The sequence below is a fragment of the Acartia tonsa genome, chromosome 10 (genome assembly GCF_053477335.1).
Source record: "Acartia tonsa isolate MP-2025a chromosome 10, ASM5347733v1, whole genome shotgun sequence".
In the NCBI taxonomy this organism is placed as follows: domain Eukaryota; kingdom Metazoa; phylum Arthropoda; class Copepoda; order Calanoida; family Acartiidae; genus Acartia; species Acartia tonsa.
Window position 1 is genome coordinate 30,382,636 of NC_137269.1, and position 22,575 is coordinate 30,405,210.

Here is a 22,575-nt window from a genome sequence, read left to right on the forward strand (position 1 = left end):
TACTTTAAAAGGATTAAGGATTAAAACCACCCTAATATCAGGAGATCAACTTTGATTCCATCCACTTGGAGGAGGAGGCAGTAACCCTGGGAATCTCACAGTCTGAGCTCACATTCATTGACAAGGGATTGGAGAACAAAAACGAAGGCATACTCGATGGCAACTTGAATGGGAATTTAGCAGGGATGGCAATCTGATCAAATTTTATGGATATATAAAAAAAACAGTAAATAGACTAACTTACAAAAAAGCATAATTGATTAGTTAAGAATAGGGGATTTAGTGGTGTTTCCTATAAAATTTTCAATGATTTATTAGTAGAGGGGTTCATATCTCCTTATCTAGACACCATTTGGTTCGTTGTGGCAGCATTTTTCCTTTAAACCAATTAAAGAGTTCATATATTTCTTTATTTCGGCTTTTTATTTCTAAAAATATAGATTCCTATTGCTATGCCATCAATATAGATGAAAATATACATCAACATAAAGATGATGGTGTTACTTATGATGATGGCAGTTCCAACCACCAACAAATGGAGGATTATCAGAGACCACACGACTATGGCATGCCAGAAAATGAACGCTATCATAACCATTCCTACAATACTTCAGGTCATTATTCTTACAATAAAGTAAAAGGATGTTTGTTTGTCTGTTTTTTTTTGTACCGAAAGATCTCACTAACCTCTGAACCGATCGGGTTCTCCTTAACAGGGTAGCTTCTTTCTCCTCAATGTTCCGGAAGGATTATAACTATTTTGGGCATGGATGTGGACTCGCGGAACCGGAGCCAGGAGCCGGAGCCGCTATATATAGCTAGAGCCTGAGTCATTATTTTTAGAGCGGCTCCGGCTCTGGGGATAGCTAAAAAATATTTGTTATAGCTTGATTAAACTTAATGTTTAAATTTTATTATTTGGAAGCCCATTTAAGTTTTTGATGTCCATTTTCTCATAAATTGAATTTTTAAAACCTTCAAAAATAGACTTGGAAATTTGAGTTTTTCTTGATTTCAACCGGAGTCAAATGCAGAGTCGTTATTTTTAGAGGCGGAGCCGCACCATAAATCAAACGGCCCCTCATCTCTGATTTTTGGGGAGGGAAACACCCCACCCTCCCAAGAGAAATCGCTCCTATAAAATTTTTTTTGATTTAAAAAAAAACTAAAATAAAAAAATGGGAGCGCCAATTTTTGGACAAGAGAATATTCCGAAACAAAATTTTAATTTCCGCGGCAAGGTGTCTATGATTCAATTCGATAAATAACCATTATCCAATTTAGGTGAAGATAGAGTTCTGATGGAATGCTGAAGATGTTCCTTTATCTATCTCAAATATGATATTATTATGCACTAAGCATTTCAAACCAATAATTTGGCGTTACAATCAAAATCTAATATAAATATAGTTTTGTTTAAATTAAAAAAAATGGTAGGTCTGCCTTTCCATTTTTAGTAGCGAAGATACTCTAGAATTCACTTTGTCCGTCAGTCCATAACGCTATGGGGGAAATGGGATTTACTCAGCTCCTATAAATGATAGAATGCTGACAACATTCCTATCATTAAGGAGCACAATTAAGTATAAAACATAGATGGCGGTAGGACCGCTTTTTAGCAGGTTTTAGGCTATTTTTGTATTTTTTACATTTTTCTTCATATCTTCAGTGTTTATGGTGCGATTTTCAAAATTTTTTCAGTTATTGATATCAAAATTAAATTTCCAGTAGTTTCAAGAAAACAACTATGACGGTCAGACTGCCTTTAAGCAGGTTTTAGGCTATTTTTGTATTTTTCACTTTTTTCTCCATATCTTTGGTGTTTATTGTAAGATTTTCAAATTTTTTCAGTTATACAATATACATATCAAAATTAAATTTCCTGTTGTTTAAAGAAAACAACCATGACGGTAGGACTTCCTTTTTGCAGGTTTTTAGCTATTTTAAATTCTTTTTTCATATCTCTGATGTATATAGTCCGATTTTCCAATTTTTTAAAGTTGAGGATTTAAAAATCAAATTTCCTGTCGTTTTAAGAAAACAAGCATGGCGGTCAGACTGCCTTTTAGCAGGGTTTTGCTATTTTTATATGTTTTACATATTTGTTATGAGCATCTTTTATGTAATTTACAGGGTTTCGTGTTTATTTTCTCCCATAAATCAATTAATTAATACACTTTAAATCTACTTGTACGTGTTACCATCCATGATTTTATTTTTTGTGCTTCGCTACTTATGGATGTTGTCATCCTTGTTTCACCCCCAAATTGTTACACACATCCCTAGGGCATCGCCATTGGTTCTGATTTTTTGACTGTAAAGATGAAGAAAACTACCAGTAATTATGTAAAATTTTGGATTTATGTAAAGAAATTTATAATTGGCTTGATTATATTAATAAATTTGAAAATGTATGTTCATTTTATCATTATTTGTGCATGGTTAGTTGCATATTAGCTAATCTATATTTACATATAGGCTTTTTGCGCTAGGTACTTTTTAACAAAATTTTTTTTTTCCTTTAATTTTTTCGTGATAAAAAATGTAACTATCTTGGTTAGTACTCATTTTAATTCCAAATAAAAATAATAGAAAATAATAAAATTGTGTTTCAAATAAATCTGGACAATTAGTCAGTGTTATTAACCAAAAGTGCTATTTTTTCCAAGAAAAGCTATATAATTAACCATTTTAGAAAAACAATACTGATTCCAATACAATTAGGTACAATGTTTTAAGCGAAGCATCACTATAATCAAGTTCTAAAAGAGTAAATATATGCTAAAACCCGCGATCGTGGCTCAACACTTAGCGCATCCGCTCGTCGCCGGAGAGGTGAGGTTCGAATCTCGCGCCGACACCGCTTCATAACTAAAGATGGATCAAAAATGGTACCTTTTACTGCTGCCATGTCAGGCTGCAACTCACTACCATACACGGTAAGGACTTCTCAGATAAAGGTCTTGCAATCAAATTGGATCATGTTATTCTTGTTATTAAATAATAAAAGCATCTAATTTACTACTTGGTCAGAAGAATGTCTCTCATTCTCGAGAAAAAAATGGGAAAAGTTTTTCTTGAAGCTACTATATACACTCAAAGAACAGGATGTATGTGTTTGTATGCAACAAAAATATCGATCGCTCAACCGATATGGTGCTCCTTTAAAAAGTGAAGCTTCTTATAGGTTCGAGTAAGTTTATAATACATATTGGGTGAGTCTAATTTCATTAATATGGGCCTTTCTAATATGCCTATTAAAACGACGACATTTAAAAATATTTGTTTACTACTTGTAATATTTAAACACTGATTGGTCAGCTTTTTTCTAAATAAATTCTGATTAGTCAAATATATTTAGATACGCTCTGATTAGCCAAATTAAGAACACCGCGCTCTGATTGGTTGTAAGTATTATGACTTCATAACAATGGGATTTTTTTGCAATATTTTTGCTTTCATCAAAGCTAGCTTTTATAAAAAATTTATTTTTGAAAATAATTTTTAAAAACAAAATTGGTCAGATATTTTTTTTAAAATTCGAAAAAAATAATTAAATTAAACACTAGCTTTTTTAATTGAAAAATTGCGTCTGCAGGATGAAAGTGAAACTGGTCTATTATTCATGTATCTACCTATCTGCCTGTCAGCTAGAAGGGAAGGAAGAATAAACACAAATGGCGAACAATAAAGCAGTGTAACCTCCCCTCTCATCACTGCCTTCTTTTCTATGCCCAGTTGAACATGAAAAAGTTAAAAATTCTCACCTGTTCTATATTTATTCATGAGTAATTGTTATTTTCAAGTGAATTCTCTCAAAATTTGATGATTAATTCAAAAAGGTTAAAGAAACATTATTTAAAAAGCTAAAAGGATATTATAGTTTGTAGTGTTGGAAAGATTTTTATCAGTTTAAAGTGCACCTGTTCTTTTTAGTTACAATTTGTGATTATATTTAGATATTATATAAGTTTATTTAAATATTTCCTATAAAATGTAAAAGTAAATTATGATTTATTTAGACTCGAAGAAAAATTTTAGCAAAAATTGTAGTAAAATTACAATTTTGTTTTTTTAAATTCAGCAACTAAAATTGGGTTCAATCGTGGTTAATTATTTTTACAATAGAAGTTGAGTATCCGAACTTATATATTGCCTTGCATGAGTAGTTGAATACCTATTCTCGATCTTTATTAAATATAGTTAAATCTCCTCAAAAGTTCACTGTCTGTATATATTGAAAGTAAAGCTTTTCTACGCGTCTCATTTCGACCATTACAGAGATATTAAATGTAGGCATGTTATAATTGTCCGCTTGATTTGAAACCTTGAATTAGAATTTAATAATAAGGAATTATAGAAGCATACACACTGTTTCATTCAAATGCCGAACATAGTGCAGATTTATAGACATTACCTGCCAGAAAAAACTTTCAATTAATTTATGTAATTACGTATGAGCTGTTCATCATATCTAAACTAATTCTATAAGATTATGCTAAACTTTTGCTTTTAAATCTACAACAATTGTTTAAAAACTTGCTTGTTTAAAGTTTTGTATCAAATGTAGTTGAAAATCCATGAAAATGTGTTCTATGATCGTTTAATATCCACGAACCGTGATATTTAAGTTCAATTGAGCCCCAAAAATGTCTTTTAATTAGAAAGTTATAAATACAAATTAGGTGTGTGTACTAGTGTAGTTCAAATAATAGCCCAAACCCAACATATTTCGAAATTTCATAATTTTAAGAAAACTTATTTTGTTATATTGGATGTAGGATATGCGTGGATATATTGACAGGGGGAATATCTCGGCATTTTAGATAACTTATATGGACCTAATTTATTTGTCAGTTTGTTCATCTAGTAGAAGGGGAGGGGGTGGATTAAAAGTGGTGTAAGAGGGGTATTGTTAATTTAGCCAGCTGCAAGCATCACTTTAGAGTACATGAAAAACTATTGCAACATTCAAGTAATAATATACCTATTGATTTTTTTATAAATAGAATTTACTGTTTCCAGAATAAAAATGCGAGAATAAGAAGAAAAACTCTGAACAAGCAACAAACAATCTATAAGTGCCTTTTTGTAACACAAAAACAGAACCTTCCAAATTGTATAAAAATGAGATTATTATTCGTCTTACTGGTGGTGCTTCCAGTTATATATGGTCAGTATTCTTATAAGCAGGACAGAAGTTCCAGAATATTGATCCAGAATCCGTGTGTCAGTAAAGAGACATGTTCCAAATGTATCCAGGAACGTATATAGATAGATAAACTTCTACGAGAAGAAAAAGTTTTACTTCCTTTTATATTTCATAGAAGAAATATCAGAAAGTTTTTTTGGGATGATTTTATGGCCTAGGTATAATCTAGCGCATTTTTTGTCATGCACATTATTTGTAGAACACAGTCTTAATCTAGGGTTTGTTGCCTGGAAATACTAGTATATTTTTCAATTTTTATTTGTATCATTTTGATAAATATATATCTTTGAATAACTATTCTTTGAATAGAGTGACCAAATTTGATAATTTAATTTTCATTTTTTTAAACACAGTTAAATAAATTTTTAATCATAGGATAAAGTCTTTTTTATAATAACGTTGACCATGTTTACCAAAAAGGCTTCAACTTTGGCTGAAGATTTCAATTGGCTCTTCTTTGAAAAAAATGATGTTTTTTGTTTAACTATTTGTTACCTATCTATAACGTGAACTGCACTGCAGACTCCTACCTGTGCCTGGTGCATGCAGCCAGTTTACAACTCTACTGATGGCTCCCCACTGCCACGCTGCAACCAGGAAGAATTTTATCTGGCCAGCTCTAGCCGGGCACAATGTGAATCCAGGTAAAGATCATCCGATGAACCATCGCATTTATGATTATTTCATTTATTAAGACATTTTTCTGTTCATTATTATCTCACTAACTACTAAACCGATTTAGCTCTCCATTTTAGTGAGGTTTTACATTGATCTTAGGGCCTATTTAGGCTATTTTATTGTTATTAATGTTGTACACTACAGAGCCCCTTTAATATTCAATATCTGATATCAATTTGCATTTTTAAATTGAATTTTTTAATTGGCCTGGGTATGACAGGTGTCTTATTTGGATTAGACTATCTACTATCAAAACTGCATTCTCTATTCATTAAAGAAAAAGCATAATGGATGCATATAATTTTCCACACAGGGCAGGGACCCTATTCCGATTTTGTTTTGGGTCTTTTGAATTAGCTTATAGCATCGGAAATATAAACACAGCCGAGTTCCTACAAAAGCAATATACTAGCAGAAGAAAAAAATTCTCTACCACTTGGAGCAAATAGTTGTCTGGACTATACAATATACATACATTTATTCTCTAACCAATCAATCTATACTCCTTATTCTTATCTTAATCTATGAATGAATTATTACTTTATTTAGGTTTATTGTGAACCCCCAGAACGACTACACTATCACACTGAATGAGGAATACAGAAAATCTAGTTCAAGGTACGTAAAGACTTTACCTAGTAATCGTCTGTGTGTTCTTCAATATCTTTGAAATGGCTGAATATATTGACATAAAGTGTTGTTTGCGTGTTGTAAGTATATCCTTGTATGATATAAAATTGATAAAATCATGCATTTCATTGCAAACATAACGGAAAATAGATCAAATTGTTCATCTCCTCCTCTTTTTCTATATCCTTCCTTTTTCTCTCTCCCTTTATATTTCCTTTCTCTCTTTCCCCCTTTTGTCTCTTTCTCATTCTTTCTTTCTTTTTTAAACACGGTTTCTATTTTGAATTTTATCCTAGTGTTATTTTTTATAAATGAACAAAGAAGTAAAAGTTTATTGTTTTAAATATTATTGCTTTGTAATCAAATATTTTTAAAACAAAATAAGCTGTAAATAAGCTATTTCGATTTGTTTGTTTAAATAAAATGAAAATAATGCAAAAGTAATAAAGTTTATTTGAGCTTGAAGTAATTTAAAATGACACGCCCTGAATTTAATCATTATATTGTCTTTATTCATTAATGGTATTAAAAAAAATATCCATATTTTTTTGCTAGGTTTAGAATAAGAGGATTCTAAAAGGGAGTTCTAATTGAAATTTTAACTTGTGCTTAAAAAATCCATTTAAACTTTATTTATGGTTATATTCAAAATGTGAAGAAGTTTCATTTTTAAATGCATTTTAAGAACAGTCCATTTTTGTGATAATACTTTTTCTATTGAAATTTTAAGTGAAATTACGCACCGAAAATGGATTTTTAATATCATGATTTGTGAAATTTTTCTAATGTATAGAAGCTTTACAATTAATGTTTTCTCGTAGATTCGAGGCTGTCCAGGTACGTCCACAGAACGTGCACTTGTCTCTCAGAGTAAATGAGGCACATGACCTGGATTTCTACTATAAACAGGCCGAGGTAAGTGCTTTATATTCTCAATTTATTAACAGCTATGCATCTGGAGGCCTCCAGGGGCATGTAAAATGTTTTCTTTTCAATCGATGTTAAGATTAGCTGTTTACCAAAAAAATATTTTTTCACTGCTGGTTGAGATTGTTTTTTTTTGCGATTTCTCTTGAGAGGGTGGTGGTACCCTCCCCCTAAATAGCTATAAACCTTTTCAGTACCTCTGTGAAGCTACACTGTAAACGACAACCATATCGGTTCGGTGGTTAGCGAGATCCTTCGGTACAAAAAGATATCCTGTTACTTTATTATTATGCGATTGACTAACGATCAATATTTTATGTGCTTTTTATATTTTAAAAAATCAGTTATTAAAAATGCTTTTAGTTAACCTTATTAGGTACACCTTATTTTTTTTAATAATGTTAGTTTGCTGCGCTCATTGAGTCCTTATTGTTCTTGTGTATTTGTAGGACTACCCTGTTGACTTGTACTATTTGATGGACTTGTCAAAGTCTATGGAGGATGATAAAGAGAAATTGTCTGCCCTGGGTGATTTGCTCGCAGAAACTATGCAGAATATCACATCTAATTTCAGGTGCGCCTTGAGTCTTTTCAATGATTATTAGAAGTAGAAAAATATCACATTATTAGATACCTAGTATAGAGTCAACACAAAACTTGTTTGAAATATACTTTCATGTCCTGTTTAAACATAATTGTTATATTCTTATTGCTGCGGCGCCTCTATTTATAGTATTGTCCTTGTTAAGGCTTGGATTTGGAAGTTTTGTGGACAAAGTAGTGATGCCCTACGTGTCAACTGTACCCAGAAAGTTGAAGGAACCTTGTGATGGTTGTGCCGCGCCCTATGGATTCAAACACCATATGCGTCTCTCTACTGATACTTCAGGTATTAGCCTAAAACCATCCAAAGACATATGTGAAGCTTCCCCGAAATGGAGAACCCAATCGGTTCAGTGGTTAGCGAGACTCTTCGCTACAGACAAAAAAAATCTTACTACTTTATATAACAGGATATCCTATCGTTGTAAGTAGTAACTAGCAGTTGCGGCCCTAGGGAAGTACAGAAAAATAGCCCAAGACTTATTTCTAAAAATAAAACAATCAAAAACAACCATAGGACCTATGTAAAGCTTCCCTATAATGGAGTACTTTATCACTTCATTAGTTATTGAAATTTTAAGATATAGATAAAAAGAACCTTACTACCTAATATAATAGGATAGGATTTTTCCGAAGTAGTAGGGTGTAAGTTTGTCTGTCCATATTAAATTGAATTTCCAAATAAAAGGCTCTTGACATATTATCTCTGCTTTTCTATGAAGCCTTTTGATTTTTGATTATGTATACATTACTATATAGGAAATATTTATAGGTTTTGCCCATGAGGTGAAGAGGGCCCAGGTTTCTGGTAATTTGGACGCCCCAGAGGGTGGCTTCGACGCCATCATGCAGGCAATCGTGTGCAAGGACATCATCGGGTGGAGAGACAAGGCCAGGAGGTTGTTGGTATTCAGCACGGATGCCGGCTTTCATTATGCAGGTCAGTTTGTTGATTTAAGTAGCGCAGCTACTCCATAATCTGGTAGAGCGACTCTATATGAATCCGTTTTGGATAAATCTGCTTATTTATACAGTCCTATAATGTTAAAAGTGTCTACTTATAAATTGGGGTTTTTCAATACCCTAAACATTTTACAGTTTCTATCTAGCTTCTACCTTCAAGTTTTATCTCCTAAATTAATCATTTACTGGCAAAAATACGTTAGCAGCAGAAATGATAGTTTTAATGAGTACCTAATTAGAAGCTATTACCCACCTATTTATTGAAAAATCTTAATTTTTCGGGGCTTTTCAAGTCTTCTCTCCTTAAAAAAAATCAGTTTGTTTAATTTTTGTACTTTTGCTGTTGTTCTCTAGAGAGAAAAAAAACATAATCCTTTTCCCAAGCGATTGGGGGAATGACTTAGCCCCTGCTCGGTTATTTATCAGAATTATTAGTTGAAGCTATTCCTCTTGAAATAGAATTGTAAAAATGGAGAAAGAATTATTAATATTTTATAAAAACTCTTAAGGTGATGGAAAGCTTGGAGGGATAGTTACCCCCAACGACGGCATCTGTCACATGGATGAGAAGGGAGTTTACACCCACTCCAGCCTCCAGGATTATCCCAGCGTTTCTCAGATTAACCACAAGGTAAATATACTTACTTATTGACCCTAATAATTAGCTTAATTACCTAAGCCTTGTATCTTAAATATCAACAAAGTAAATACATCCACCAAAGCATTAATAAAAGAATAAATGAGTAATAGATTGGATACTAAAGGGAAAGAGGAATCTTAATGAAATAAATTCAACCACCTGTCTTAAATTGCATTAGAGTATCTCATTTTATTTGTAATGGACGTATGGTGAACAAACATTGATTGATTGAACAAACATACAAAGTAAGATAAGTAGTAGCTTCGCTACTACGTTCATTTTGAATATCAGCATATAAAATTATATTTTCTACATATTGTTAAGTGCGTACTTACATAACAACGGATGAACAAATAAAGTTAGATACAATGAATACGTGGATATTATGACGGAGAAAACTGTCTTTTATTAAGGTCATTTATTGGTCAGTTCGTTTATTAGGTAGGAGACGAGGGGATAAGCTAAAAGGGGTGGTGGCTGGTGGTTATCGTTATTTCAGCCCGCTACAAGCTTTATTTTATTAGAGAACATAAAAATCTGGTGTTAGGTCCAAGTAATAATAAATCCATTTCACTTACAGAGTAGCCACGCTACTAATATTCTTAATTATCTTATTATTAGGTGAAAGAAAATTCAGTGAACTTGATCTTTGCCGTGACCGAGGAACAGCTGAACGTGTACAACCTATTGTCCGGCTCTGTGCAGGGCAGCACTTACGGCCAGCTGTCTGCCGACTCCAGCAACGTTGTTCAGCTGGTCAAGGCGCAGTACGAAGCTATCACGAGCGCTATTGAGATGAAGGATAATGCCACTGGTTCTGTTAAGGTATTCGATTGTTTTATTTTGATTGTGCATAACTCTTTGTCCAGTCCTCTTAAGGTAGATTATGAAACTAACTAGAAAGTAGCTTTGTGTAGCTGTAGCTGTGTCTTTGTAGATTTAAGTTTATTTACATTAATCAAAAAGTTTAGGTGCCTAAACTTGTAATTGAAACTATGAAATTTCAGGTAACCTATTTCTCGAGCTGTCTGGAGGACGGGCCTCTGCGTCAAACCAACAAATGTTCTGGTCTGAAGGTCGGTACCCAGGTCACTTTCACCGCCAAGATTGAGGTGGTCAAGTGCCCTAAGGACCCGCGCGAGTGGACCCAAACCTTCCAGATCTACCCAGTGGGCATCAATGAGTCGGTTATTGTCAACTTGGAGATGTTATGCCAGTGTAATTGTGAAAAACCAGGTAATCAAGAAACTTAAGACGTACAAAGTGTGCTTAATACAATTTTTTGAAATAGAGAGATTGACAATTGCCTATATAACATCCTTTCTTATTTCATAAAATCGTTCTCCCTTTGTTTAGTTTCAATTCTTCCATTTTCCTTCCCTGATTCATTCTTCTGTTCATTTAAGTCAATAAGTCATAAATAGAAATATTAACAGCATTAATTTTTAAATTTAGATGAACTATGTGTTGGTTATATACAATAAAATGTTTTGAGCTGAAGATCTCCGATTTGCTTTACAGATTCACTCGTTTTAATAATATTTTTAAGCAATTGAGATAAAGATAAATAAAATTGAAATTAAAATATGAATTAATGTCAGTTTTCTTCACCCTTTTCATCAAATTATAAAATTCTTTTTCAGGTAACCAGGGATATGAGGAGAAGTCTCCCCGCTGTAGTCATGTAGGTACCTACAAATGTGGTATCTGTGAGTGCCCGGACGGATACTACGGCCAATCATGCGAGTGTAGCGCCAAGGACCTCCAATTTGCTGGCGACTTAGAGGCCGGCTGCCGCCCCGACAACACAACCTCAACAGTTTGCAACAACCGCGGTGATTGTATCTGCGGCAAATGCGAGTGCCGCGACCGAGAAAATCCTGAAGAGCAAGTGACCGGCAAGTATTGCGAATGCGACAACTTTTCTTGCGACAGACACAATGGTCTGCTGTGCTCGGGACCGGATCACGGCGAATGCGTTTGCGGAAAATGTAAATGTAACTCTGAATGGGACGTGACTGGGTACACCGCCTGCGAATGCCGCGCCAGCAATGAGACCTGCATCACGCCGTACGGAGAACACATTGGAAAATTGTGCAGCGGCCACGGAAAGTGTGTGTGCGGCGAGTGCAAGTGTGACGAGGACGACAACGGCCAGTACAGCGGACAATTTTGCGAGGATTGTCCCACGTGTCCGGGCAAGTGTCAGGAGCTGAAGGCGTGTGTTCAGTGCAAGCAATTTCAGTCTGGAGAGTTGCATGATGTCAAGGAAAGTTTTGTGTCATTGCCAGCTATTAATTCTATTTAAAAAGATTTTTAATGTCCATTTGGGTGTAAAACAAGAGCTTTCTAACCTCTGGACTACTATTATTTTCTATTGTAAAACTTCTTATTGGTCCTGGGAGGTTTTTTTGAATTTTATTTTAAAAGGATAGCTTCACCTCCGCTTTTCTCTCAAAATGATCTCCCATATAATTTTCCATGATGATTTTTATAAAACTTCCTAGAAATTGTTTTTAGCAAGCTCCATTAAAATTGATAGGTAGCTTTTAAGGATTTTAAAAAAAAATATTTAGTACTTGGATTGCGGGATCGTTGGATAAATCATCCCCCTTTTTGCATTTGCAACCCCCCAAAAATATGCTTAATGACATGAAACTGGTATCGCAGGACGAGTATGGTGTCTATGAGTGCGACAAATGTCCATTCACTCCAATTGTAGTTGAAAAGGTTGAGGACAAGATCATTGACAAGGAGATCAGCTGCACTTTCCTGGATGACGACGATTGTAGGTTCACTTTTGTGTACGGCTACAGAAACGATACTGGTGAACTCCAAGTCTGGGTGCAGGAGACCAAGGAATGCCCGGTCGTTGTCGACATCATGGGAATCGTTCTCGGTGTCATTGGTGCTATTGTGGCCATCGGCCTCTTCTTGATTCTCATGTGGAAGGTGTTCACTACGATCCATGACCGTCGCGAGTTTGCCAGGTTTGAGAAGGAGAGAATGTTGGCCAAATGGGATACTGGAGAGAATCCTATTTTCAAACAGGCAACTTCTACATTCAAGAATCCTACTTATGCTGGAAAATAGATTAATAAATCAGTTTGAAGGAATTTGCAGTCCTATACTTTGTTTTACTAATTTTTCATTAGTAAAAAGACCAACACACAAAATAGATTTAGGGCTGCTTAAAACAATAAAATTACTTTTTTGTAAGGCTGTTTTAGTAGTCATATACCTAAGTATTTTTAAAAATTAATATTTTTGCAATATTATCATTATATATGATTACTAATTTAAGCATTGCTAAAGATGCTAAGCTTTTTTAAATTCCAAAGTATACCTATAACAGCTAAAACTAATCTTTAACTTGACATGAATCAAAGATCATTAATACCTTTATGTTGTAAAAATAAAATCTCACTCACATTAATAAGATAATTGCCATATTAATAGTTGAATTTCTTTTTATATAAAATTGTGATCTGAATTAAACTAAGAAAATCCATGAATCTTTATACATTTTAGAGAAACTTTTTTTTACATTATTTTTTAAAACAAAACTTGAACAAAATTCGCCAATTTTAAAGATATATTATTATTGATAATATATCTTTTAATAAACTTTAATATGCTTCTCAAGTGCCAATTTAGTACTCAATTACTTATGTAAATAAATTGTTGTTATAATTATTAACTTATTAGCTTCACATAAACTTACATTGTTACTAACATTATTTTATATTGTATGTACTTATTACTTGGGAGCGAAACTACTCTATAGGTGATCATGTCTGTCTGTGTGTCCTTACTTTTGTACTGCTGTTATTTAATCGATATACTATTCTAATAAAAAAAAACGTTAAACTTTTCTAATTCTAATTTCAATAAAGTAGTTTGACTATATCTTTCTCTCTTTCTCTCTCCTTTTTTCCCCTCTCCCCCTGTCTCTTATAAAGTATGTCCTTACTGATAGTCTATCATTTGAAAAGCTTCGCTACTGTTGGACGTCATCGTTCTTGTTTTACTGTATAACTGTTTGTAATTAAGAATTAACTAGTCTATGACATAAGAAAAATTACCAGATTTTTTTCTATTAATACAGCTTACTATTGTTGTCCATTAAAAATTAATATTGAACTTTTATCTGTTCATCTTTCTGTAAATGCCACCAAAGTGTTGATACAATTTTGCCAAGTTTTATTTTAGCCGATTTTATTACTAAATGTTTATCTTAATAAGTATGTATTGCACAACCTTCATTGCTGATTTAAAGGGGTAGGTGCACTAAGAATATTAGAATATAGATATACGTTTCTTGAATTTTTTTATCAATAATTACATTTTGTATCATAAATTCTAAATAATTTGAACTTTCTACCATATAGTTTTCAAATATCAAGAAATGAAACTATAACTTTGCATTACATGCATTTTTTGTGTTTTGTGGTACCTTAGTGTTATCAAACAAAAAGCTGAACTATTAAGTGCACTTTTTGTATCCATCCCCTTACAAAATCTTTTAAATCTACAGTAAAATTGACAATTTTGTATCAACATTTAGGCTTCAAGTTACATAAATTAAATGACACTTGTACTAAAAAGATATTATTTATTTGCAACAGTTTGAAATAAGTTGTTTTGGGATCTCTAGAAACTTAAGGGCAAAATAGCAACAAAAATGGAAAATCAGGTTTTAAAATTTTGTAAATCACAATTTTACATTCATGACAATGATTTTTATTACAGTTGTTATTTAATCTTAGTGACTTGTAAAACAAAATGTTTTAATACTCACAATTGCTGTAATTGTTATAAAAATTGTATTGATGTACAATCCAGTAAAAAAAATAACCATCTACCTAGTCGGATAATAAATAAACAACTTTTAATATTGTTACAAAGGCGTGTTTTTATGCTTATACATACATATACATTTTTTTCTAAAATCTGATGAAATTTCTTTCTAAAATGTGCCTTCAACATAATTTAAGTCATTTAGGTGCTATTACTATTAAAATTAATTGTAAAAAAAACATTTCTTAATCTTAAAAAGTGTACACGAATAGTTGCTGAACAAAAAACCAGTTTAATTTTAGTTTTTAAAATGCTTTTTTAGTTGTGTTATTATAATATTACTAAAGCACAAGTACTAGACGCAGTAACTAATTAATATTAAAAAGATATTTTGTTTAATTTTCTTTAATAAACATTTTACACTGCCTTAATTGATTATGGATTAACTCTTTTCTATAAAAAAAACTAATTTCAGATAAAAAATGCAAGAATGTTGCCACGAAAAGGGCTAACATTTTATAAACTTCCCATTGGATGTAATTCAACCAATGGGAGAATAGTTTTGTTGTTGTTGCTTTTGATTGGCTGTGCTTGGGCCAATGAGAAAGAGGAAAATAAGAATTTTGCTGTTACACATAATGATGGTAATTCGATTTTTTGTCGTAATGGGATAGATTCGAAACCCAGCTAGCGCTGCAATGGAAAATTTGTTAAAATTAGTTGCATAACATTTATTAAATAAGTTGGGGAAACGCAGAGAGGCAGGGGATACTGGAATGTTAATTATACTGCTACCTTAAGTTTTAAAAACCCCTCTTGGGCTAAATACTTTTGGGTTCAAGCTAGCAGTGTCTAAACTTCAACCAATAATTTCAATTTACAAAAAGGGGTTGTTTTGATTATTATCATTGGGGTATCTAGGGTTGGGCCGGATACTTTTTTGGCCAGATTCCGGATACCAGATATCCGGCTGATTTCTGAACCTGGATATCTGGTTCCGGCCGGATATCTGGCCAAGGTTCGATATCCGGCCGGGTATCCGGTGTAAAAAATCAGCCGGATATCATGTAACCGGATAGTTTATATATCCGGTATCCGGCCGGATATTGAAAATAAACGGATATACGGCCGGATAACCGGCCAGACCGGATATCAGGCCCAACCCTAGGGTATACATCACGTGACTTTATCGTCCCTTAAGATCACTTGAGAAAAGATATGGCCTGATTAAGGTGCAATCATATACATGGATTTTAAATGCTGTACAATCAAATTGTTGGTTGTCTAAAATAGTAATTCTACTGTTGGGTAGTGGGTACCTAATATGTTTTGTTATTGTTTAGATACAAGCCTTTTGGTTTCCACTCTGAGCGGGGCTCTGTACGCCCTCGACTCAAAAACTGGAGATATTTTGTGGAAACTCATGGATGAACCAGTTGTAAAGTCACCCTATAATCCGGAGAAACCGGTTATGCCAGCTTTTTTACCAGGTATAGACAGGTTAAACCTGCCTCAAATTACTAATTGAAATACTATATCCAGTATCAAGGGTTAATTTCTATTTGAAGGAAAGCTAGGAATGTCGCTTCTGATTTTACGCCAATTTTTCGCTTGTCCAGTGAAACATTTTTTTATTTATCGATAAATAACTTCCTATATAATATTTTGACAAAAAAAAATTGTCATAGTTTTATAGGGGTGTATATTTTGCACATGCATAATATACACCCCTGTGATTTTAAATTAGACTGGCAAAAAATGTGGGTAAATAGTTACGCTTTGGACCATGCCTTATCACTATAGGTACCCAAAAAGCAAATCAAAAAGATTATTGTTATAGATCCCAAGGATGGTAGTTTATACATGATGGGCGGAAGCGTGTCTGATCCGCTGAAGAAATTACCATTCACCATTCCACAATTGGTGGCTGGAAGTCCCAGCAAAAGTGCAGAGGTATCATTTAATTTTTACTTGTTGTGTGGGTAAAATAATTTACATTGGACTGTAAATTACACTGGTACCCAAAGTTTAATAACTACGTTATCTTGTTTGTTGGCTTAAAAACTTTGATTGAATTTTGATATATTGGTTCAAAATTAGTGGTGTCCAAATTTTTAAACCAATAATGTAATCAACAGACGGTATTATAGTAGAACCTACTTTAATTTACCCTAAAAGTGGAATATTTATAACAGTAAAGCACTGTAAAAATGAAAATCATCCTTGTTATTCTGAGGGTAGATTCGAACCGTCTACACCCCCCGAACTTAAAGCGATCGCCTACCTACGGACAGAACTCCTTGTTAAAAATATTAATCATATTTATTTAAGGGTATTCTGTATTCTGGGAAGAAAGTTGATACCTGGTTTTCTGTGGACAGACGTACCGGGCATAAACATGGATCTCTAAACTACCAGGCAAATTATTCAACCAAATTACATGAGTATTTGTTCATTTTAGAAACGAAAACGTTTATGTTAATTTTGAGCTTGTGGTTATGGCACTCGGTTAAAGCTTTGCTTCTATGAAAATATAATGTTTTTAAGTAGCTTTTCACCCCTGAATCCACTTGGTTCCTAACTCCATTTATAATGGAGGATAAATTGGCTCATAAATGATAGGTTTTCAGTTTTTTTTTTTTATAGTTGTATGCATGAAAATTAATAAACGATATCTTTAACCATGCAGTTTTGAATAAAACCACTCGAATGAAATAAGTTTTCTTACAATTTCTATCATAAATTTTAGAGAAAATACTTGAAGAATCGTAAATATCTTTTTAAAACTAACCCATGATCTAAATAATAAAATTCATAAAGTATTTTAAAACTCTGTCAAAAAAATTGCATTGAATAATAAAAAAAAATAACAGGGATGTATAATGGGAGAAATCAATACCTGCCCTGTTACAAGCCCAGGAAGCATTTTAATAGGTGAATATTATATTATGCTTATTGTAGAGTAGCTACTCCTACACTCTACTTGTAACTTTCATTTCACCGTTTTCCAATTCATTTTAATTCAGATTCTAGACCGGTTAAGAAGGGATTGGTTACTTTTAAACCTGCAATAAGATGAAATATTAATAATAATATTATATTACTTATTTTCTCTAACCTCTTAAATCACGAGATTCTGTTGTTACCTGTAACCTAGCTATTAATAATTCAAGCATTTCTCGACTAAAATTCTATGAATATTTTTTTTATTTTTATGAAAATTATTGTAATAATAATTTTACAAAAAAAAGCCAAGTAACATAGCGGATTAAAAAGAAAGATATTTATCAACTAATCTCTGCAGGACTAAATATATCACAAATAAGGCTTTCCTAACTATGGAGACTATTTATTATTGTCCTTGTACTTTTAGAAGTAATCTGTTAACTTTTGATAACTTTATTTAGGTCGAACTGAATACAACTTAATGATGTTTGATACCCGGACTGAAAATAGAAAATGGAATATAACTTTCTATGATTACACCACCAATATGGCTAACAGAGATATTTTACAGGTATATTTTTAGAAGCGCAACTACTCTATAACTAGGGATATGTTGATGTTCCGGTTGGCTACACAGTTTAGACTTTTCATGATCCAATCAGTTTCTTTCTGTGGAGACTACAGTTTCAACTCAGGCTTCTTTGTTTTTAAATTTGCTGATTTTTTGTGAAGATTCCTCTGACGAAAATAACCCTGTGTAAAACTATGTAGTCAGTCGTTAGTTTTGTTTTGAAGATCATTCAAGTTTATACCTAAGGAAAATAGGACTTTCTAAGCTGTTGTTGAAGATAATTATCTGATATTTCTTGGAGATGTAATCACTCTGTAACTTGATCTGTACGTCTATTAATCAAATTCTAGAAGGATATTTAAATCTATGACTCCCTAAATATTGAGCATCTAGGTGACTATAAATTTGGCTTTTCATCATGTATTAAAAATATTCTTTTATTTTTATACCCTTTGCAACTTATGGTTGTTGTCATACTTGATTGTTTTAAATTTTAGGATTATGACCATGCACATTTTACTGACAGCAGTACAGGAATCCTTCTCACCATGGATAGAACTACTGGACAGGTCATTAATATTATTGTACAATCTTTTATTAGACACGAGGGGCATCGCCCCCCCCCCCCCCCCTCCGTATCTCGTATTATGATTTTGCAGTGTAGGCCTTGCAAGTTCCTGCGGATTTAGTTCCCACCCCACAGGTTCAAACAAGCTTTCTAAAATATATCCTTAATAACCTTTTATTTGGGGGTTATGTCAAGCGACGTATTATAAACAGTTTTCCGCGGATATAAAATGTACAATTATAAGATTAAAACCAGTTTTTTTAGCACCGAGTTGCCGAAGGCATGAGCTTAAAAAATGCAAGAAATAACTTTTCTAGTACCCTTTAAATCCGAATAATATCCACTGGATTAGAGTCGGTTCTCAGCCATACTGAAAACTTATATCAAAACGTTGTTAACAAAACTGGTTTTACTATTAGAATTTTTCTTTGTAATACCCTCTGATAACTGTCTATTATACGGTGCGATAACTAACTGTTGCATTACTGATTATCTATGAATATAAGGGGGGGGGGGGTAAATGTAACCATCTCGTAATCAGTGAGCAAATGGCACTTAGAATTCAAATTTCCATCTGAAATTTTGCATGAGTAATCCTTGGTAGGTCTATTTTCCCTAAATCGAACAAAAAGTTGGAAAAGTAACGGCTAACGGCTGGCGGCTCAGCTGTTTTGCCATTTTTTGGATATCTATATTGCAAATTAGTAACGAAACCTATCTCCACATAATACTCTTTTCCACTCCAAAACGCTATCAAACGGTTCTAGACGGTAGCTGTTGGTACTAGAAGTTTTAAAAATGGTAATTGTTATCAGTTAACATGAATTAAACCAAAAATATGTTTTAAAAAGTTGATTCCTACGTAATTGATGATGGATTTACCCTGAAAATAGACAAAAAACGGCTAAACGGATGAGCCGCCAGTCGTTAATTTCCAACTTTTTGTTTGATTTAGGGAAAATAGACCTACCAAGGATTACTCATGCAATAGTTCAGATCGAAATTCGAATTCTAAGAGCCATTTGCTCACTGATTACGAGATGGTTGCATTAACCCCCCCCCCCCCTTTGTTATTTGATTTTTTAAAAAGTTTGTATGCATTAACACAATTTTCGTTTTTAGGTTGATTGGGAAATAGATCTAGAGAGCCCAGTTGTAGGAATGTATCTGGTACAACATGATTCTATGTATACTGTTCCTTTTAGATCTGTTAGGTACGTATATCTACCTGTCTGTCTGTCTATGTATAAAATACAAGATGATTCTATGAATACTGTTCCTTTTAGATCTGTTAGGTACGTATATCTACCTGTCTGTCTATCTATGTATGAATTTATGAAATACAACATGATACTATGTTTACTGTTCCTTTTAGATCTGTTAGGTACGTATATCTACCTGTCTGTCTATCTATGTATGAAATACAACATGATTCTATGTATACTGTTTTTTTTTAGATCTGTTAGGTACGTATATCTACCTGTCTGTCTATCTATGTATAAAATACAACATGATTCTATGTATACTGTTCCTTTTAGATCTGTTAGGTACGTATATCTACCTGTCTGTCTATCTATGTATGAAATACAACATGATACTATGTTTACTGTTCCTTTTAGATCTGTTAGGTACGTTTAGCTACCTGTCTGTCTATCTATGTATAAAATACAACATGATTCTATGTATACTGTTCCTTTTAGATCTGTTAGGTACGTATATCTACCTGTCTGCATATCTATGTATGAAATACAACATGATTCTATGTATACTGTTCCTTTTAGATCTGTTAGGTACGTATATCTACCTGTCTGTCTATCTATGTATGAAATACAACATGATTCTATGTATACTGTTCCTTTTAGACCTGTTAGGTACGTATATCTACCTGTCTGTCTATCTATGTATGAAATACAACATGATTCTATGTATACTGTTCCTTTTAGATCTGTTAGGTACGTATATCTACCTGTCTGCATATCTATGTATGAAATACAACATGATTCTATGTATACTGTTCCTTTTAGACCTGTTAGGTACGTATATCTACCTGTCTGTCTATCTATGTATGAAATACAACATGATTCTATGTATACTGTTCCTTTTAGACCTGTTAGGTACGTATATCTACCTGTCTGTCTATCTATGTATGAAATACAACATGATTCTATGTATACTGTTCCTTTTAGACCTGTTAGGTACGTATATCTACCTGTCTGTCTATCTATGTATGAAATACAACATGATTCTATGTATACTGTTCCTTTTAGATCTGTTAGGTACGTATATCTACCTGTCTGTCTATCTATGTATGAAATACAACATGATTCTATGTATACTGTTCCTTTTAGACCTGTTAGGTACGTATATCTACCTGTCTGTCTATCTATGTATGAAATACAACATGATTCTATGTATACTGTTCCTTTTAGATCTGTTAGGTACGTATATCTACCTGTCTGTCTATCTATGTATGAAATACAACTTGATTCTATGTATACTGTTCCTATTAGATCTGTTAGATACGTATATCTACCTGTCTGTCTATCTATGTATAAAATACAACATGATTCTATGTATACTGTTCCTTTTAGATCAGTCAGGTACGTATATCTACCTGTCTGTCTATCTATGTATGAAATACAACATGATACTATGTATACTGTTCCTTTTAGATCTGTTAGGTACGTATATCTACCTGTCTGTCTATCTATGTATAAAATACAACATGATTCTATGTATACTGTTCCTTTTAGACCTGTTAGGTACGTATATCTTTTAGATCTGTTAGATACACGTATATCTACCTGTCTGTCTATCTATGTATAAAATACAACATGATTCTATGTATACTGTTCCTTTTAGATCTGTTAGTTACGTAAATCTACCTGTCTGTCTATCTATGTATGAAATACAACATGATTCTATGTATACTGTTCCTTTTAGACCTGTTAGGTACGTATACCTACCTGTCTGTCTATCTATGTATAAAATACAACATGATTCTATGTATACTGTTCCTTTTAGACCTGTTAGGTACGTATATCTTTTAGATCTGTTAGATACACGTATATCTACCTGTCTGTCTATCTATGTATAAAATACAACATGATTCTATGTATACTGTTCCTTTTAGATCTGTTAGTTACGTAAATCTACCTGTCTGTCTATCTATGTATGAAATACAACATGATTCTATGTATACTGTTCCTTTTAGACCTGTTAGGTACGTATACCTACCTGATTGTCTATCTATGTATAAAAATCAAAGATAAAGTATAGAATAGAAAACCCAAAATATTTTTTGGAAATTTGAAAGAATTTCTGACGTGCACAGTAAAGAAAATTGTACGAAAGTACAAATCACAGTGATTATAGTCGGACAAAACTAGAAAAGTTTAATTTTTATCAAAATCTAAAATATACTGTTAATTATCTGTCTTATCTTTATGCCTTTAGATTTAATTTTGTATTGTGTTTTAAAAGATTTGTCTTTATTTTAAGTGGTTAGCATATACTCTATGACCCTTAAAATATATTGATGTAATACTAAGAAAGACACCACTGGTATACACCTCATATGGAAGTGATCACAGCAATAGTTGCTTGGTCGTTAGAAGACTCTTGTGGCGTAGCCGATAGTTTATATAAAAAAAAACATTTCCATGTTTACTTATCATTTTATACCAGTCATTACATTATACAAAACATAAATATAGAAAAATATAAAATTCTCGAGAAAGGTTTTGTGATTTAAAACTCCTTGTCCAATGTCCATACTCTTATTTAAAAATTTTTGTTCTTCTACTAATGGATGCTGTCATCCTAGTTATATCTAATTGTTTATTTTTACCATATACCATTTCATTATTTGGAAAAAGATTCATTAGTTTCAATAGAAATCATTTGTTTCATTTTATAAAAAGTAAATAAAGGAAAGAGATAATCCCGAATATATAGTACCTAAATAATTACGCCTTTTGAAATAATAACTATTTTTTTATTCTTTCCGTTAAATTAAGATTTTACAAAAGTTTTCT

The 22,575-nt window shown here is 32.7% G+C and overlaps 3 protein-coding genes across 8 annotated transcripts in view; all 3 read left to right on the forward strand.

Moving 5' to 3' along the window:
* Nucleotides 1-2,414, forward strand: part of LOC145329837 (uncharacterized) — a 25,629-nt gene extending 23,215 nt beyond the window's left edge. Inside the window, exons 7-9 of the mRNA XM_080174260.1 lie at nt 42-181; nt 466-614; nt 1,285-2,414. Coding sequence (XP_080030386.1) covers nt 42-181; nt 466-614; nt 1,285-1,313 — 318 coding nt within the window. The 3' untranslated portion in view covers nt 1,314-2,414. The remainder of the gene's footprint in view (nt 1-41; nt 182-465; nt 615-1,284) is intronic.
* A 1,333-nt stretch (nt 2,415-3,747) lies between these two features.
* Nucleotides 3,748-14,884, forward strand: mys (position-specific antigen beta subunit myospheroid). Its single transcript, XM_080174268.1, has 12 exons — nt 3,748-5,259; nt 5,732-5,856; nt 6,440-6,508; nt 7,342-7,435; nt 7,897-8,021; nt 8,197-8,336; nt 8,823-8,990; nt 9,523-9,644; nt 10,275-10,478; nt 10,661-10,889; nt 11,297-11,911; nt 12,313-14,884. Exons 1-12 carry the CDS (start codon nt 5,128-5,130, stop codon nt 12,744-12,746), a joined length of 2,457 nt encoding a protein of 818 aa, XP_080030394.1. The 5' UTR covers nt 3,748-5,127; the 3' UTR covers nt 12,747-14,884.
* Nucleotides 14,885-14,930: 46 nt separating this feature from the next.
* The window catches only part of LOC145329839 (serine/threonine-protein kinase/endoribonuclease IRE1-like), a 60,428-nt gene continuing 52,783 nt past the window's right edge, over nt 14,931-22,575 (forward strand). For all 6 annotated transcript variants that reach the window (XM_080174263.1, XM_080174266.1, XM_080174262.1 and 3 more), the window contains exons 1-8: nt 14,931-15,097; nt 15,797-15,943; nt 16,294-16,406; nt 16,785-16,871; nt 17,327-17,387; nt 17,861-17,970; nt 18,468-18,539; nt 19,661-19,752. In XM_080174263.1, the coding sequence (XP_080030389.1) occupies nt 14,944-15,097; nt 15,797-15,943; nt 16,294-16,406; nt 16,785-16,871; nt 17,327-17,387; nt 17,861-17,970; nt 18,468-18,539; nt 19,661-19,752 (836 nt within the window). In that variant the 5' untranslated portion in view covers nt 14,931-14,943. The remainder of the gene's footprint in view (nt 15,098-15,796; nt 15,944-16,293; nt 16,407-16,784; nt 16,872-17,326; nt 17,388-17,860; nt 17,971-18,467; nt 18,540-19,660; nt 19,753-22,575) is intronic.